General features: G+C 50.6%; 2 protein-coding genes across 3 annotated transcripts in view; both read right to left on the reverse strand.

The window, feature by feature from the left end:
• Positions 1 to 2,243, reverse strand: part of TYRO3 (TYRO3 protein tyrosine kinase) — a 41,492-nt gene extending 39,249 nt beyond the window's left edge. For both annotated transcript variants that reach the window (XM_065635588.1, XM_065635587.1), the window contains exon 1: positions 1,811 to 2,243. In XM_065635588.1, the coding sequence (XP_065491660.1) occupies positions 1,811 to 1,898 (88 nt within the window). In that variant the 5' untranslated portion in view covers positions 1,899 to 2,243. The remainder of the gene's footprint in view (positions 1 to 1,810) is intronic.
• Positions 2,244 to 8,361: 6,118 nt separating this feature from the next.
• Positions 8,362 to 9,759, reverse strand: LOC135989737 (transmembrane protein 151B-like). Its single transcript, XM_065636769.1, has one exon. The coding sequence runs from the start codon at positions 9,757 to 9,759 to the stop codon at positions 8,362 to 8,364; it is 1,398 nt and encodes a 465-aa protein (XP_065492841.1).
• Between the last annotated feature and the right edge of the window lie 8,359 nt (positions 9,760 to 18,118).

Here is an 18,118-nt window from a genome sequence, read left to right on the forward strand (position 1 = left end):
ATCACCTTAGGTGAGGATGATCTAACCTTGCATTATTTAACTCATCTGTAACACAAATTACATGTCCTGGTGCATGCCAGAAAGCATCCTCCCTTTCACCACTCACAATATTGGAATACAACATGAAAGCTTCACAGCAGCTCTCTGTGTTACAGAAAACTGACATAGCCAGGCTGCTGAACACACACACAAATTGACAGACACTTTCATTACAGGAGCCTTCATGGAAAAGCAAACTGCTCAGCTTTCCTCAGGCTGCTCTGCTGAAAGAGTTAGCCACAAATTAAACAAGTAAGTGTTGTTAGAGACCCTTTCTGTTTTTCAGTTCCTGTATAAATTAATCATGTAGGAAACTAATATACAGTACAAGTGTTCAGCCTGAGTTGTAATTCTCCACATCACCCAAGTATAATCCCTCCATCAAGATCAACTGAAATGAAGAAATACAGATCAACGATTTTTAATAAATCCACAGGTTTTGGACAAAAATCCAGTTTTAGCTGCAGCATCTCTTCCTACAGGTATCAGGAACAAGCACACAGGAGGCCAATATGGATTTTAATTTCCACCTAATTCCTCCTTCTACCCTCCTACTCACCATTTCTCATCTGATAACATTCTTGCCAGTGCAAGAAACAGCCTCATCCAAATAGGTTCCTCCAAGCCTGCCTGTAAGAGCTGCAGGAGGTGAAATGTATGGCTCGGAAATAAAGTTATACTAAACTTCTTATCAACCAGTTGTCAGACAATTGACAGCAAACAAACGTGCTAGTTGTCAAAATACACGACTTTTTTTTTTTTTTAAAAAAAAAAAAACTTGCCACCTCTGAATATTTGGATTCCTAGGAGCAAAAGCATGCTTTTTGTTAAGTTATTTTGGGAGTGGAGAGAGAGGAAGGTGTCTACCCATGCACGCCAAGCAAAAGGGGTTTTGCTCCTCAGATTCCTTAGGACCCTGACCTAGCGATCCGACCTGTCCCACCGGCTCTCCGGCTCCGTGCTACTGCGGTCACATCTCTCCAGCGCAGAGCCCAAACCCCCGGGCAGCCGGTGGGAGGTTCGCCTGGGCGCCGAGAGCCTCTCACACGCCGCCTTTCCCTGCCGACTCGGGTATAAAACTTCGAAAAATGAGTTCAGGAGGGAAAAAACAACAAAAGCCACTCAGGAATGCGTTAGCGCCCGGATTTCCTCGGCGGCGTTCGGCGCTAGGCAAATACCAGAGCAATGCCTCCGCAAACAAGGAGGAGGATTATCTGGGCTGCGACTTACTACTCTGGACTTGCAGGCGGGCGGGCGAGGCTCGCAGCACCCGCACAGCCCGGGCTCCCCGCCGGCTCCCCAGCGCCACGTAGCCGGCCCAGCCGCTGGTCCCACAGAGGCCCCGCCGCGACCGGCCGTGAAGCGCGGGGGCCCAAAACGGGCCAGCCCCGACCCCCACCTGTGGCTGCCCGAGGCCCCGCGGCCGCCACACCGGACGGACCCCGCACCCCGGCGGCAGGTCCCCGGGCAGCCAGCTGCTGTCGGCGGGGCAGCCCCGCGCTCGGCGGTCGCCCTCAGCGGGCTGCCAACACCTGTGGAGGCGGGGGCTGCCCGGGCGGGGGGGACCCGGACGGCGGCAGGGAGCAGGTCCGGTGCCGCTGGCAGGGCAGCCCCCCTCACGGCCCGGCGGCGGGAGCCGTGCCCCGCCACCCCTCCCGCCGCGCCCAGGGAGCTCGGGGGTCGCTGCCCCACGGCCCCTCCCTGCGTCCCCGGCCCTCAGCCGGCAGCGGCCGCGCTGCTCGCCCGCCAGCGGGCTGTCCGCCCCTCTCACCTGCCACGGCGGCGACGTCCCGGAGCGCCGCAGCGCACAGTCCCAGCAAGAGGAGCCGCGGGATCGCCATGCTCCGCTTCAGCTCCATCGCTCCCGCACCACCATCCTCCCCCCAGCTCCCGGCGTCGCGGGGGCTCCCACCGCCCGCGCAGGCGGCGGCGGCAGCGGCTAAGGCAGCCCCGCGTCGCCGCCCGTCGCCGGACTCCTCCGGGAGGCTGCGAGGACTCTCAAACTTCTGGCTGCGGCTCCGGCCGGGGCGATCGGCAGGAGGCCCCGCCTGGGGGCGACGGAGCGGGTCAGCCGGGTCGGGTGCGTTGCGGGCGCTGCCGCCGGGCGGTCTCCCCCTGCCGGCGCGCAGCCGCCGCTCAGCAGCACCTCCGCGCGGGTCCGTCTGTCCGTCCCTCCGTCCGCCCGCCGCTCCTCAACCGCCGCCTTCTCCTTCAGGAAATGGCGCTCTCGGGCGGTCACCGCGCGCTGTTCTCCCCCTCTGACATCACGCTTATGAATATGCATGAGCTGGGCGCCCGCCGCCCCCGAAGCAACGAATCACCGCGCCCGCCGCCCCCGCTCCACCGCCCCGGGACGGGACTGGGGGCGCGCACCCCGCCGCGCCCGGGGGTCGGACCCCTCCAGAGGGCGGGCCGGGCCGGGCCGGAACGGCGGCGGGCCAGGGGGGTTGTGGAGGCGGCGCCCCCCGGGGGCTGCTCCACGGGGCGGCCTGGTTTCCAGAGCGCCGGCAGCGGGTGACCCACATCGGCGGGAGCTGCCTGGGCAGCGGGCGGGGGGGGAAACCAGGTCGCTTATTCCCCTACCTACGTATGGAAGCAGGAGGCCAGCCTGGCCCCTTCGTGCGCACTCCAGATCCCCAGGTAAGGAGGGCTTGGGGCCACCACGGGGGCTCAGCCTCCCCAAACCAAGGCTCTGCCGGGGTGAGCAGCGCCTCACCTCATGCACACAGCAGCCCCAGCCCCACCGTCCCTGGCCGGTCCCGTCCGGCTCCTTGCCTCGGCTGTGCTCTCCTCACCAGCCGGCCCCCGACTCCGGGGATAACGGCCACCTCATCCCGGTGCCTGGTGTGTGGAGGAGCATCAGCTACGTGAGGAGATGCACCCGTGCCCTTCAAGCAGAATCGGCTTGGCCTTGCCCTCTTTCGTACTCGTGGAAAAGTAGGGGGAGGTCTGAGGAAGGAGATCTCTGCTGCCACAGAGTTACTAGTACGGTGTGGAAAAAGTCACCAAATGAAAAAAAAAATCTGGTGCTGCCTTTTCATAGGAGTTACAGTGAGAACCTGGGCTGAAAGGCACCATAAGGAGCAATATCATGTCAACACAATGCAGCTTTCAGCTCTGCCATAGCCATCGGTGTGCAACACGTACCCAGCGGCTCCTGCAATACTCTGGAAACCTGGCTAAACAGGGGAGTGTGGGGACACAGTGTTATCCCCACCAGGGGTATAGAGAAACTGAGGCATGACCAGCTCACATAATTCCTTCCCAAGCTAATATTCCCCATCCTCCCCCCCCGCCCCTAGCCATTTGCATTTCTGATAGGAATTCCTGGGGGACTGAAGCAACGCCAATAAGATTTCATGACTGGAATGGAAATGTCACTCCCTCTCCAGCACCTCCTGCCACAATGAGGAGACTGGGAGGAGACACTGAGAAGCCATCCACCTGAGAGCTTGCAGCAAGCCTGGGTGCTCCTAGGTACAGGAAATCATGACATGCCTCTCACTGGGATCACGACAGCTCTTGGGCTGAGACCTTCTGTGCTGGTGTTTGCTAAAAGCTTCGTGCGCACTTGCTGTCGCTGCTCTCTCTCCCCCGTATATCCATATATACCCATCTATACAAGTGTGTCGCATGTTTCTGCATTTACTCATGGTGACAGAATCTTCTGGAGAGCAGCTACTTTTGCAGATTTTAGTTGTCTCATGAGAAAAAATAATGGCCGTTGGAATAATGCTGTGTTTCTACGGCATTTTCCTTCTAAGGATTTCTTCCAGCCTTACAATTACTGAGGCTTATGCTGGCTCAGGAAACGCTTTGGTGTACAAGCAGGAGAAAGGAGACACGGGCAAGCGTGGTGACTTGGCCAAGCCCACGCAGGGAGGCAGTGGCCGAGAGAGGCTTGACTACAGGCTGTGTGCCTGGAGCATGCCTCTGCCTCAGCAGGCACATTGTACTTCTTCCACGTGTCATTTGTGATGCTCCCGAAGGCTTTGGGAAGGGGAAAGGAGCTTTCATCTGCAGAGGATAAGGCGATAGGGAGCTGTAGCACAGCACAGGCCAGATTCTAGGCTGGTGTAAGAGACCAAAGCTGTGCTGCAAGCAGTAGACCGAAGGGAATTTTCACCACCAGGAGCTCTTCTGAGAAGGGCTTTGTGTCAACAGTGATAGGCAGGAGGAGTCATATGAAAATTGGACTGCAATCCTGCACGTGTTGCCAGTTGGAGTGCAAACTGCTGTGGGAAAACTTATGGAAGAGTGCAATATTACCATGCAGAAATCAAAGGAACTGGTAGTTCTGAAATGCTTTTAGGAACCAAAGACAAATAAGTCTCCTGGCCTCTCGTGCCACTGGATTAAGCAGCGTGGCTTTGTTCGCCAGGCTGTAACGCCAGTGGCAGTGTTCACTGCTCACACACACAGGACACAGCACAGTGGCTTATAAATAAACCGGTGCCTCCCCGGCTTACGTTCTTTCCTTACTTCTTCTGTTGCGATGATGTTTTGTCACATCTCACCGGACCTGCTGAGCAGCATAGGCATATTCTAGAAAATGCCTGAAGAGCTGCACAATACTCAAGAGGTGAATTCCTGGTTCTGGGAGACTTCTGAAGATGAGAGAGAAGGAAAAAGGAAGAAAGGAAGAGAGGGAAGGATGGATGGAGGGAGGGAAGAGAGAGAAGGCAGGAGGGAGAGAAGTGTTTGCCGGACTTTCTCACCTTCCTCTGCTGTTCAGCCTCTTCTAATTATTGAGATACACAGGACACAGATGGGTGATCTCAGTGAGAAAGCACCCCAAAACACCCATTTCCACATGAGAAGCCATAGCTCTAAAAGTTCAGCAAAAGATGCTGGCACATGCCACTACTCCATTTTCAAAGTTGTCAGTCTGAAATTGGATATAAAATCCCTGTGTTTTGCAGAAGGTATTTTCCATAGAGCTGCCTGATTTGCACTTGGATTCAGAACCTGTCTGCTCCATCTTCTGACTTGGGATTTGAAGAGCAGCATTATCCCCTCTATTGCTAGGGAACAGATTCCTCATCCTGGATCTGGAAGCTGCAGCAATGGCAAGAGCAGCGATGAAGTGGCATTCAAGGGTCACAGAAGTAGCTCTGCTCTGCCGTGTAGGAGACCCAGGGCGGCTGCTTAGATGCTTCCTGAATGGGTGATCTGTTGAAACCAGCATATTCAGCCCCAGGCCAGAACAGGAGCTGCTCCCAGCTTTTCAGTCACCACCAGAGGCTACAGCAAGTGACAGGAGGGAGCTCCATGTCTGTGAGGGCTTTTGCAGCTTAGGGATGGCTTCTCAAATAAATGCATGAAAGTTGGGCCAGAACACAAGGAGTGAGTAAACAGAAATCCTCTGGGCTTTCCAAACCCTGTGAAGGACACAGCTTAGAGCTGCTGGATATTACAGTGGCTTTTGAGGACACTGAAATAGTTAAACCAGGCATAAACCACCTCCATTCTCTGCCCAACCCATCATAATAATGGGATTGCCAGAGCTTGTTCATGTCAGATAATAATGCTGTTTAACATGGCCATTTCTGAGGATCCAAATATAACTCTCCATCTTGAAATGCATATGGGACCAAACTGGCCATGCTAAGACCACAGGTGGCTGCAACATCTACACAAGAAGACTGAAACTCATCCTGCCAGTGTCTGGGCTAAGCTTGCCATAACTGAGTTATGCTGCTCATTTTGGAATTATCTTAGCTGCAGCTGAACTCTGTTCTCTTTTAATTTATATTATTCTACCATCTCTTCCTTTCTCCTTTCTTGTCTCCCTCCCTACCACTTCCTTCAGTAAAACACTGTGTTGAAATATTCCAACTTCTCTGTTCCGTGAAGCTTCAGCCTCCTCCAGATCTTACGTCTTCCATATGTGCTGGTTTTAAGTTTTTGTGTGAATTAAGAAAAGGACAGGCAACCATGTTAAAGACTTGAATTTACTTCATCTTCAGAATACAAGTAAATCGGGGATGAATCTGAGCTCTGAGTTCAGGCCTTATCCTTTCCTAGTTCCAAAACTCCCAGCTCTGCCGGGGGGCGGTGCGTGGCACAGTGTAGAATGGAGGACTAGGTCTGGGTCACTGTAGGGTGGATCTAAGTTTGGATTTTTCTGTAGGTTTCAGTGTTATCTAGTTTGGCCCCAGCCCAACCATAATCATTACCCTGAGCCCAAACCTGGTTCCTCCATGTGTCTGGGATGGTTATTCTTTTTTAGAGGTGACAAACTAACACATCATATGTGTTATCTATATTTTGTCATAAATGCCAAGCTGTCAGAATGAAAATGTCACATAAATCATACATATAGTATTTACATTAAAAAAGATCAACTCATATGAATTCAAACAACCCTCCTGATGGTACCATCATCTGCAGCAGGTTACCCAGGTATTGCCAATGTTTCTATTTCTGGAGTTGAAATAAACACAGCATATCAAAACTGAGTCATCAAACCAAAACAAAATGTATTTAACATGGTGCAACAGTCAATGCCATAAGAAATCACCATATAAGTATGCAGTTACATATCATCTACACATACTAATATGACTTTACAAGTCTCATATTACATGTAGATACACACAGAACAGACTTGGGAGGAAGCATTTGTTGCCAGCCCCTCTCAGGGCTCGGTTTCTTACCTACTTGCTGTGGGGAATGACAACACTGTTTTTCAAAGTGACTGTATTGCGATCGTATTGCATTCTCCTGTGAGTCACGGTGGATAATAATCTCCGCCATCCACGCGACCAAATGGTACAGAGTTGCTCAGCATACAGCCATCCCTTGTGGGATAGAGGTTTAGCAGGCGCAACGTCCCCAGTGGGTTCTCAGTGTGGCCATGAGCTTTTTGGGTCGGTGCCTGGCTCTCAGGGAGGTCTCTGGCCGGGCCAGGAGGGCAGCCCACAGCGCAGAGCACAGTGGTCCGCTCCGTCAGGACCGGACACCTTCTGGGTTTGGCACTGCTGGGACTAATCCGATAGTCTCTGGAAGGCGCTGCACCTGCTCTGGGGGAAGCTTTGTGGGAAGAGCCCAGAGCACCAACAGGAGCGGCTGGTGGGGCTGGCCCCCAGCTGTGCTCCCTGCCCGGGGCTGGGGTGGCACCGCATCCCGCCTGGGAGGGTGGGAAAGCAGCACTGGGCTCCAGGCCAAAACCCCTCCCCTGGGCACAGGGAAAACTGCGTTCTAATAGACACTGTGGGTGGAAGAGCTTCCTGACAAATCCAGACTATCGGTGGGAGGGTTAATACTGTATTTACCTTTCCCTCTCCAGCCCCTCTCCCCTCGTCCAGTCTGTGCTGCTCTGAGCAAGTGGTAGGAATGAAAACAACCACAAACCGGACCCACAGTTCTAAAAATAGTGACACTAACAGGGCACTGATCTACATTACGGCTCTCAATGATTGCTGACAGGTGGAGCTGGGCAAGGTTAACTGCACCTGGGAACACAGCAGAGTCTCTGCTGCAGACCTGGCAGGGCAAGGGGAACAAAGCGGTTTTTTTCTTTATTGGTGTATATCACTGCTCTGGAAAGAAAGTCCTCAGCACTTCTCAGGGGCATAGTCTGTGGCTGTGTCAGCAGTCAGTGACATTTGTGCAGTGAATACCTTATTTTTGCCTAGTGGAAGGCAATTACACCCTGAAACACATCCTCAGCAGTGAGAAAACTGAAAAAAAAGGAAGATGAGGGTAAACTGAGAGGAGGAAAACATGAAGAAAGGAGAGAATGAATGATAGAAGAAGATAAAAAGAGATCGATGAAAACAAAATAAATAAAATAAATAAAAAAGCACCTTGTTTGGGGCTTGCAGGAGATGACTCAGCGCCTGCAGATCTGAATTATCCTTCTGACTTGACTCTGGCTGGCCACGCGCCTTTTGCCTTGCTCTGACTTTCCGACTTTGCAGGGCATCCAAGAGGGCAAATGCACTGCAAAGCGCAGGCTTCCGAAATCCTGCAGCAGCAACAGCAGTCAAACGCGGTGACTGAAATGTTAAAAAAAGACGGAGGGCGGGATGGGAGGAGAGGCAGGGAACCAAGGAGCAGAGAAAGGGTGAGGAAGGTAAGAGTACAAGGAAGAGGGGAACAAATGACTAGGGAGACCAGCCGAAGGAGGGGGAGAAGTTCTTGGACATGAGGTCAGCTGCTGCTCAGAGTGACTATGTCCTCTTGCAATGGCAGGGGGAAGAGCTGAAGCTCGTCCTGCCAACCTGCTGTGGAGACTGACACTTACAGGTTCTCCACCTGCGGCACCTCTGCAAGCCCCATCCTGGGGCAGTGGAGCCAAGGAACCATGGAGACCTGTCACAGAGAGGTTTCTAAACAGGAGGAGCGCCTGACATAGAAATGCCGCCTGTCGTTCCCCTCTGGCCTGTGCACAATCAGGACGGGGAAGAAACGGGCGTCGTGGTAGGTTGGAGGGTTTTCGTTGACAGCCAGCTGGCTGGAGTAGGAGCAGCACTGCTCGTCCTGGCAGCCCCGCTCCGTGATGCTGCTGCTGCGGCTCCTCCAGAGCCCTGTCCTGTGGGAGCCGTGGACGCGGCAGAGGGAGAAGCGGCTGGTGTTGAGGGAGAGGCGGGAGTTGCCGCTGCAGCTGTGGAACGCGTGGCGTGAGAAGATGGAGGAGGTGCTGGAGGCATGGTTGCAGCGTTCGCAGCCGTGGGCTGTCTCGCCGTACCGGCACACCGCGTAGCTGTTGTAGGCCGGGGAGTCGGCCAGGTCCATGAGCACGGCCTCTGAGTAGCTGGGGATGAGCTGTCGGTTGGTGCAGATGTGCCACTCCAACTCGGTGCTGTCCTGCGTGGCGTCTCGGGGCATGCGGTACCGGTACAAGGGCTCCTCTGCTGCCACGGGTGCCGTGTACTCCAGGCCCAGCAGCTTCTCCACGTGGTAGTGAACGTAAGCAGTTCGATACTCTATGAGTACCCTGAGTGGCCACGAGATCATCAGGATAGCTGCCACCCAGAAAGCATAGTGGGACACATACCACGGAAGGTGATCTGGATCCCCGTAGGCCATCATAAGCTCTTTAAAGTCCACGTTTTTGAGCTGCATGCCTTCTCTCACCTCCATGTAGTCATCCAGCCCCTCGATCTCTGTGAAGAAGTGAGCCCTCTGAGTTAGGTAAGAGTTCTCAGACTCAATATTGGCAAAGCTGAAGCACTTGGTGAACCTCAGCTTGGTGGCTGTGTAGCTCTCTAGGCCCAGGAGCTCCTTGGAGATGTCCTTGTATCCGCAGTGAGAGTAGTCAAACTCAGCTTCAGCCACATGGGTGTTGACCCTCTCGTGGTAGACTTGTGTGGTGGTGTAGGCATCGCCGTTGCGGTACCGGGTCACCTGCCGGGTTCGTCGCACAAAGTGGTAGCTGATGGCCTTCCACCAGATGCACGGAGTGGCTTGCTGCATGCGGTTGATGCATTCATAGACACTGTCCACGTCTGCCTTGTACTGCAGCTCCCTCTTGACGTGGCAGTGCCAGCACTCCACCAGGTATACCACGTACAGCATAGAGAGGAAGGCCAGTGGGATATAGACATAGCCATCCGAGCACGGGCTGTCATGGTAGATCATGGACTTGCCTTTGAAGGAGCTATCAAAGCTGAGCTTGGTGACTCGGGCCAGCTGACACCAGGCCACCGCACCCAGGCAGCCATACATGAGGATGGAGAGGAGAAGGCATTTCCAGTGGGACTCTCGGCACATGCAGGCGCTCAGGGACTGCTTCACGGGGCGTTGCTTCAATCACACCACCAAGGAGGGGGAGAGAAAGACAAAGAGAGTGAAGAACCCGTCAGTCATGCTGCTTTGTACAACGCACACAGTGACTGTTGCCTTCAAGGCCGCGTCTGGCTTTGCTCTCGACTGCCTGAGGACTGGGATACCACCCTACTTAAAATAAATGTGAATATAAACAGAAACACCATGCCAGGGACAGAGGTCTCTGGACAAAACTCCTTCCTTGCTTCTTCATGGCTCTGGGGATGGAATTTGTTTGTGTAGCAGTGACTGGCTGTGCCTGCACCCCAGTTGGACGGGCCCCTCCGCAGGGGGAAGACAGGTCTCCATCTCCTTCTCCCTGCCTGCAGCCAGCATCATCTACGCACCCCACCATCTTCCGAGGCCGAGAGGTCTTTGCAGCATGTGCACAGCCAAAAGCGTGGGGCTGTGGACTTGCACCTTTGCTTTGCGAGTGCCCCGTGCCTGGGCACGGGTTCCCACACGGTGCTGCTGGGGAGGCTGGGGAGCAGTATCTGTCGCAGGGCTGCGGCCCCGCGGGTCGTGCCAGCACAAGGGGACCGGCACTTTGTGGAGCTGGAGCTGCCGCCTGACTCAGAGCTGACTCACACCCAACCCTGAAACCTACCAAATGATCGACACCATTTTTCTTGGAGGTGAGCCATGAGGAAAATTACTAGATTCACGCACATTTAGTTGAAAAAATTGTCAGGATTACAGTACAGTTGCAGCATAGCTTCAGGCTGGTTAGAAGACTGGCTCTGACCTAAAATACCTGTAAGCTTAAGCACTGGAGTTAAGGGTGTATGCATGAATATTTAAAATGTAGCACATTCCTCTCTTTCAAGTCTCAAAGTCGGGCTGGGAGGACAGCCGGAGTTCATACTCTCATACTCCCACTGCATCCCCTGGGACAGTGCGATTGCAGTTCTTACCCCAGCCATGGTGCAGTGAAACAGCTGCACTGTCATGCTATGTTGGGCTATAACAAAAAATGCCAAATCGAGCCGAGCAGCTAGCAGAAATGGAGTTGTCTCCCTGCAAAGAGCAGAAGCAGCGCGAGTGACACTGCTGGCTGGCAGCCGCCCCTCTGCAGAGAGTGTGTGAAGAAAGACCCCCCTCTGCCCTGATAGGTAACGTGGAGAGCTGTCTGCATCCCTCTTGTTACCACCATCCTTTGCCTCCCCTGTAACTCTGAGGAAATGACAGCAAGAAAGCAGATACACGCTGATATTCATGCATCATCGTGCCCTCTGCTGAGCCTAATTTCATGCAAAAATAGCAGCACTCTGTTAGTTCTTCTCCCAAGGGGCCACCTCCAATGTATCAAACTGCTCCATAGATGCCAACAGATGCTAGCTTCAGGAAATGCCTTCTTTCTACAGGGATAAAGTTCTCCCCTAGTATAGCTTATCTTGGACCCACAGCAATCTGGATTCAGTAACTGATCTTGAACCAGCAAGGAATTTAAGGAGCAGCGTATTATGAAACACAAAATAATAGTGCAGTGCCACTAGAAAGAAGAGTTTACTGTCTTCTCAATGAGATGGAAGCATTGGCATCTAATCTGGCAGGGCTATAAGGTCAGATTTAATACTGGTTTTTCTGTGTGTGGGTTTTTTTGTTGTTGTTGTTGATTTTTTTTTTTGTTTTTTTCTGGGACAGAGAACCACTTCTAAGTAACTATAGAGGGTTTTATGGCTTGCTGTGAGCACTGCCAAACTAGATTTTATGGAGTTTGATTTTGATTCCCTAGCTTCTAATCTGACACTGTATAAATGCAGAGTAATTTTATTGATTTTAAGGAGCTACACCAGTATTCATCTGCAGGGACTAAGGGCAGAATCTGGCCTTTGATTCTTCCTGTTGCATCCAGAAGGACTTTGTAAAGAATTTCTATTCTTATCCCAAACCTTTCGTATGTGTCAGAATAAAGAATAATTATTCTGGGCTGTATTGTCTTTACAGTGGCCAAAATGGGTGTAGAGAAGCTAAGTGAGTTATAAAGGACATGGTACATAACTTTTCTCTATGTAGGGCAGTGAAAATACCTTTATATGGGTAAAAATAATGCTGTTTGCTTAGCCTTTTGCTGGTAACCTTGAGGAAAGCCACAAAGTGGCTTCAGGGAGTCTCTAAATGAGCAGAAAAATAACTATGGGAGTTTTGGGTGTGAATCCCGGAGTCTACGTACAGTCATGGAGAGTTTCAGCTCTTGAGATTCTTGTCAAATACCCACTGCTCTGTCCCAGTGTGGTTACTGCCCCACTGTAGGCTCCTGCCACAGGTCTACACTGGACCCTGGGTCAGAGCCCCAGGCTCTCCTGACTCATGGGAACTCCACCAGGAATCACTGTCTTCTATTCTTTGTCTCTTCTTGAAAAAGAGCTAGAGTTTTAAAGTGCTACAGTAATGCAAAAATATAGACTGGAATGAAGAATTGCAAACCTCTACCCTTTTTTACCCCTGAGCATTTTCTGAGGTGAAGAAAACTCTAAAAATGAACATCTCTCTACTCCACTCACCGGGACTGTGCAGAAGAAAATAGCTGGGTGCATTCTAACACAGGAATTTAAGTCCACACTCAGGTTTCCACAGGTACCTCTCATGTAGAAGCGCATAGGGTTAATATCGTGAAGAAAGCCAGTAGACCCAGCAAAAGATGTCCAGCAGTCAGTTTTAATGTGAGTGCTCAAGTCATCCACGCAGCTTTGGGAGCACCGATTTTTTCTGTGACTTATTCGAAGTGCTGTCAGCGTGGCCCTGGGCACAGCCATGCCAGAGGGCTGTCCCACGTCATTTAAGGCTCTATTTGCCATAGGCACTGCCATCCCCACCTTCCCTTTATCTCACTCCCCTTGACTAACAACTTCTCCACTCTCTGCAGCCCTGTGGTCCAACTTGCAACCCACAGATTATCTTCTGCCCAAAGGGTGATTCAACTAGCCCTGCTGGTTAGGGCTATCAGTGGCTGTATCGGAGCAGGCAAATGCCTCCTAATGTGCTTAGCTCCATGAAATGCCATTTCCCCATTGGGGGAAGAGATGGCTCTGGTCTCACCAGTCCTGGAGCAGCACTGGGCTGGGCTGGCAGCAGCTCAGAGGCTTGCAGGTCCAACATGACATTTCTGTATGTGTCCTCTGGAGACCAAAAATGGTCTTCAAGCCACAGCACTGAAAGGGCTGGATCAGGCCAAGCCAGGTTACTACCACTGTTCTCACTGCAGCCTGTAAAAAAAGCACCTTCTCTCCTTTCTGCATTAGCGAAGACCTGCAGCCATGGAGCCCACAGCCACATCTCTCTGATTCACTCACCTACCAGTCCAGTTCAGCAGGGCCTTCATCTTCAAAACTCTTTGGGAAAAACACAATTCCTTTCTCCTGGCTCTTTGGACCCACTGTTTCATACTCTCCTTTGTTCCTAAGCAGATCCCACTCTCCACAGGTCCTCAGTTATAAAATGATCTCTCTTCCAGGGTCTAACCCCACAGCTATCCCTCCTATTTCAAGTTCTGAACACGTTCATCTGGCCTATATGCCCTTATTTCTCCTTCCCTTTCCTCAAATAATTATCTAACACAATCATACTATTAGAAACACTATTAGAGTGTTTGTAAGAAGGACACAAAATAGAACATAATTACAGTAGAAGTATCAGACATTCAAAAATCCAATAAGGAAATATATCTTGCCATCTCTTTAACAAATTCATTAATATGTTAAACCAGTGGCTCCTAGACTTTATTAATTAACATACCACCTTCTTGCAAGCATTATGTCTGTGGTGCTACATGGAATTTTCTCCTTTCTGTGCATAGTGTTTCAGATTGAAACAAGGCAAGCTTGTATTTCTGGATGAGTACAATAAATGCTTAAGGAAACTAATAATTTCCATGATAACTTGGGCCAGCTGGCGAACAGGAGTTGCGTCCTTTGAGGAATGCTGTGGGATCTGTGTTGTTTTGATGTAGAACAAAAGCATAACCACTGGAAAATATTAATAGAGAAACATAATTGAAGAAAGCAAAGACAGAGAGCCTGACAGAAAGCCAGAGCCAAAGACTGTCCCAGAATAGATGGAGGCTCAGTCACCAGGCACTCTGCCTGCAAGCTAGGACTCATGTATTTGGGTCTCTAACCCAAATCAAGAGAAGTGTCCTTCCTCTCCTGCTTGTTGGGGCTTTGCTTCCAGTGTTGACCTGATAAACCTCCTGACAGAAGCTTAAATGAGACACAGGCTACCCAGAGAAGTTGTGGATGCCCCATAACTGGAAGCGTTCAAGGTCAGGTTGGATGGGGCTTTGAGCAACCCAATCTAGTGCAAGATGTCCCTGTCCATGGCAGGGGAGTTGGACTAGATGATTTTTGAAGGTCCTTTCTGACCCAAACTGTTCTGTGATTCTACAACCACTTCTGTGAAGAGGGATGGCTTTGACAAATCAAATGTTTCACCCAAAAGGTCCCAACCAGCTCTGATGACAGCACAAATTATGAAAATCTCCTGTTTTGGACAGAACAGTGCAAAGAAGAACAGCCGAACTGTCAGTATTATTGTTTATGAATTTCAAGTCGTGTTAAAAACACATGCTGTAAATAACGTCTTGCTACGCCCTGGCATGCTGCTAAACAGCTTTCAGAGGCCCCCCTTCTCATCGCACCTCACTGGATTGGAAACTCCTGCTAACTCTTATCCAAACTATGCGTAATCAGAAGCAAAATTCGCTTTACTCTTCCACACTTAAAAGCAACAACAACAAAATGTTTCCCAGATTCTTTAGTAGATCTCAGCACAAACGAGGAAAATGCCATGGGCAAGAGGTGGCACATGTTGGGAGGGCTGGGGGCCTTATGGAGAGTGCCAAGGGTTGGGGACAGTCCTGCACTGAGCTGTCCTGGCCCAAGTGGTCAGCCCCGCAGTGCTGCTCCACATTTGGGTTGGGGTTTTTTCAGCTCGTCATTTCCAGAAAGCTCAGGCAGAGCAAAGAATCTGTGTGCCATGCAAAACACAGAGGCAGCTTCACATCCTCCCATGGTCTGTTTTCTGTCTGGTGGCATGGAGCCTTCTGAGACACTAAATGACAGATACTATTTAATTTGTTGCCGCAGTTGGTGGAAAATAGTCTGGAAAGCCCTAACTGCCGACACAGAACTGGAATTTCAGCTGACACCTATAGCAGACAGGAGTTTCCAGGCTGGCAACATTTCGATTATTTCTCCTTCAAGAAAGTTCTGTGCAAAACTTAGTTTGCAAATGATAAAACTCTCAGGCAGCAGCTGAAAGGGCAATTGCCTTCAAAGGCACCCTCCGATGGCAGATGCCCAAGATCAAAGGCAGGTATGCGAGGGCTGGTGTGGAGCACACCCACTCAGCGCTCGTCCTGGCTCAACAGCAGCCAGGCCGGGTTCTGGCTGCAGCAACCATAATTAAAATCATTAAAACGTGCTCTGTGTTGTAGCAGTGTGGAGAATTGGGCTGCTAATCTCGCCTAGTGTAAAGGGGTGGGGAGAGAGCAGAGGGGGAGTGCACAGCCTGGCGCGTCCCCCGCTCAGCAGCTGGAGCTGAGCGTGCTCTGGTGGCAAGAGCAAGGGACTGATGGCCAGGGTTTCAGCTCTCTGATCCATCCCTCGAATCCTGGCAAACGACAAGCATTAGGACACAGGCAGGTAAGTTGTGGCTGGTAACCATTCTAAGTGAGCCTGCAAGCAACTGCATTGCGGGTGGCCAAGAATGCAAAAAATTACCTCCTCTCAAACCCTGATTTCTCCTTAAAAGGCATATTTTAAATGTAAGACTGCTGCTGAAGAACCAGAACAACATATTTTTGGGTGACCAAATTGCGCTTGTGTCTCTAGATCCCTTCCTCTTGATGGTTACATAAGAACTAATGAATTTCCCGGGGTGCAGGCTGAGGTGGTCTGGGTGTCCCCATTCTTCCAAGAGAGCCCCCCCTGTTAGCAGGAGGAGGAAGGGCCACACTCAGAGAAGCCCAGAGTGATTCCACTAGCCCAGGTTTTTGGGTGCCTAACCTGAAACTCTGGTGGCTCTGCTGTACAAGTGATGCCTTGCTGTTCTTGCTGACCTCTGGATACAAGTATATCTGAGAGCGGGACTGACCTACTGGCCACATGGCTGTCCCTCAGTGATGGCGGGGACCCTTATGGTATAATAAACAGCCAGACAGCTATTTAGCACTTACAGGTAGTCACAGAAATTTCCCCTGTCAACTTTGAAGGGCTATTCCGGATCAAGAACGTTCAGCTTCTATTACAACCCAAACTACATTTACAGCTTAAGGCTGGGAGACACTATGCATCCTCCTCGTAGCTCCTGCATCTCCCAGGCAATGCAGTTTCACTCTACAGTCCTATGTACTGCCAGTAACTAGTGGTTGGTAAAAGCTTATCTCCCATGAAGACACTCTGCTTTAACTGATAGACTAAAAGAAATGAAGAACCTGCAATCCACTTTGTCATTTGTTCTGGTGATGAAATTTTACTGCCATTGTAAGTTCGTCCCACTTCAGCCCCCATTCATGGCAGTGGAGATACCTGTTTTCTGGGTGATGAAAGAATCCTTTCATATGCCTGCCTTCTCTCTCTGAAGATACTTCTTCATTCTAATTATGACACCTCTCACCCGTTTTTTGACAATTTAAATGGGTCAAGGTCTTTAAGTTCTTCGCTGTGCAGCCTTTTTTCCAGCTCTTTTTGGTGCTCTGCTCTCTCTCCAGCACCTTGAGATCCTTCTCAAACATGTACCCTGTAAGCGGATACAGGACTTCAACAATTTATTTCACTGGCATCATACCAAAATATAAAATCAGCTCCCATTCCCACTCATTGCCTCTTTTTATTGTCTCAAAGAGTTGCATTAGTAGATTTTTGCCCAGCACCACCCTGGGGGTTCATGCTCAACCACTCACCTCCTTTGCTACCAGGTATTTTTTGAGTCACGGTTTCTGAGGACAGCTGAAGGGTTGGCTGCACGCTCCACCCTGAAATGTGTAACTTCAGATTTGGCTTTGGATTGAATAACTAAGTTATCAAATGAATGAAGCAGATCTCTGTGTAGGACTGTGCTTGTCAGATCAGCCTGCTAATATTTGTGCCAACTGTACCTGTTACCAGCAGTGATGTCATCCTTAATTTCAGTGGATAGTGTCAAATCTGGTAATTATTCCTGCACAATTCTGATGATCTAATGGCTAAATACCCCATTAAGTTATACAAGACAACTGTCTTCACAAAGCTAAGTGTCAATCATAAAAACAAGACTGTGGGTGTTACGTGGACACTGAAATGCTCCTCACACTTCCAGTACTCACTGCCAGGAGTAATCCCACATGCAGCCCTAGACACAATACTAAGAGAAACCTTCCCAAAGCTTCAGTGGAGCACATTGTCACCTAGCTTGCTGTTGCTGTACTCTCTTCATCAGTCGCTCTATTTTACTCCAAAAGTAGCTGTATGGCAGTGTGGGCTTGAAGCATCTGTTCTTTTTCTAGCTGCCTCAGTACTGTTTACAGCATGCAAATGGTTACAGCGACAAGAAACCTCTTGTTTTGTCCACTTCTGATTTTGACTGGCAAAAAAAATTGAACCGAAAGTTGCCAAACTGACCCCAATACAGGGGGAGAAATAGTCTGCAAAGTCCAAAGGATATGGACCAATCTATTTTGGAGTTATAGTCTCTAAAAATTTGATATATAACTTTGCCTTATGTTTACTATTTCTCTGTAGCTCCCTATTGACAAAATTACTTTTTTCTCTTCTGTCAGACTTAATGCTTCAGTCTCTTTGAACAGCTCCAGCGTGAGCTGTATAAGCGGAAAATATGCTGCCACAGCATTAATTTATTGTAATGTTTGTTTTGTGGACAGTTTGGGGCCCAAGTTTGACCGTCTGTGTCTGGTCCGCAGTCAGATATCTGGGTTCCCCATTTTCAAAAGCATTAAAATTCTCCTTCAGGGAAATAATGCCAAAAACATTTCCTGTCCTTTTAAACCCCACGTGTGAATGTGTTTGCCCTTGCTGCTGACCTCAAGAGCTGCAATTTTGCTGAAGCAAAATGCTATCATGTCTAAAAGGAAAGAATGAGAGAAAACAGAGGCCAGTGAAGCTGTGGCCTGAGTGGAAACAGAGAAATGAAGGGGAACCACAGGGGGTGAGGAGAGGTGGAGGACAGCAAAGGATAACCTGGACATGCTCAGAATGCCGATGCCACCGAGGCAGGGGAAGGGCATTGGCAGGCAAGGACAGAGACCGGCCAGACTGGGCAGGGGCAGGAGGGAATCGGGCCCAGAGAAAGGACCTGGGCGAGGATCAAA

Source organism: Caloenas nicobarica, chromosome 5 (genome assembly GCF_036013445.1).
Source record: "Caloenas nicobarica isolate bCalNic1 chromosome 5, bCalNic1.hap1, whole genome shotgun sequence".
NCBI classification, from domain to species: Eukaryota; Metazoa; Chordata; class Aves; order Columbiformes; family Columbidae; genus Caloenas; species Caloenas nicobarica.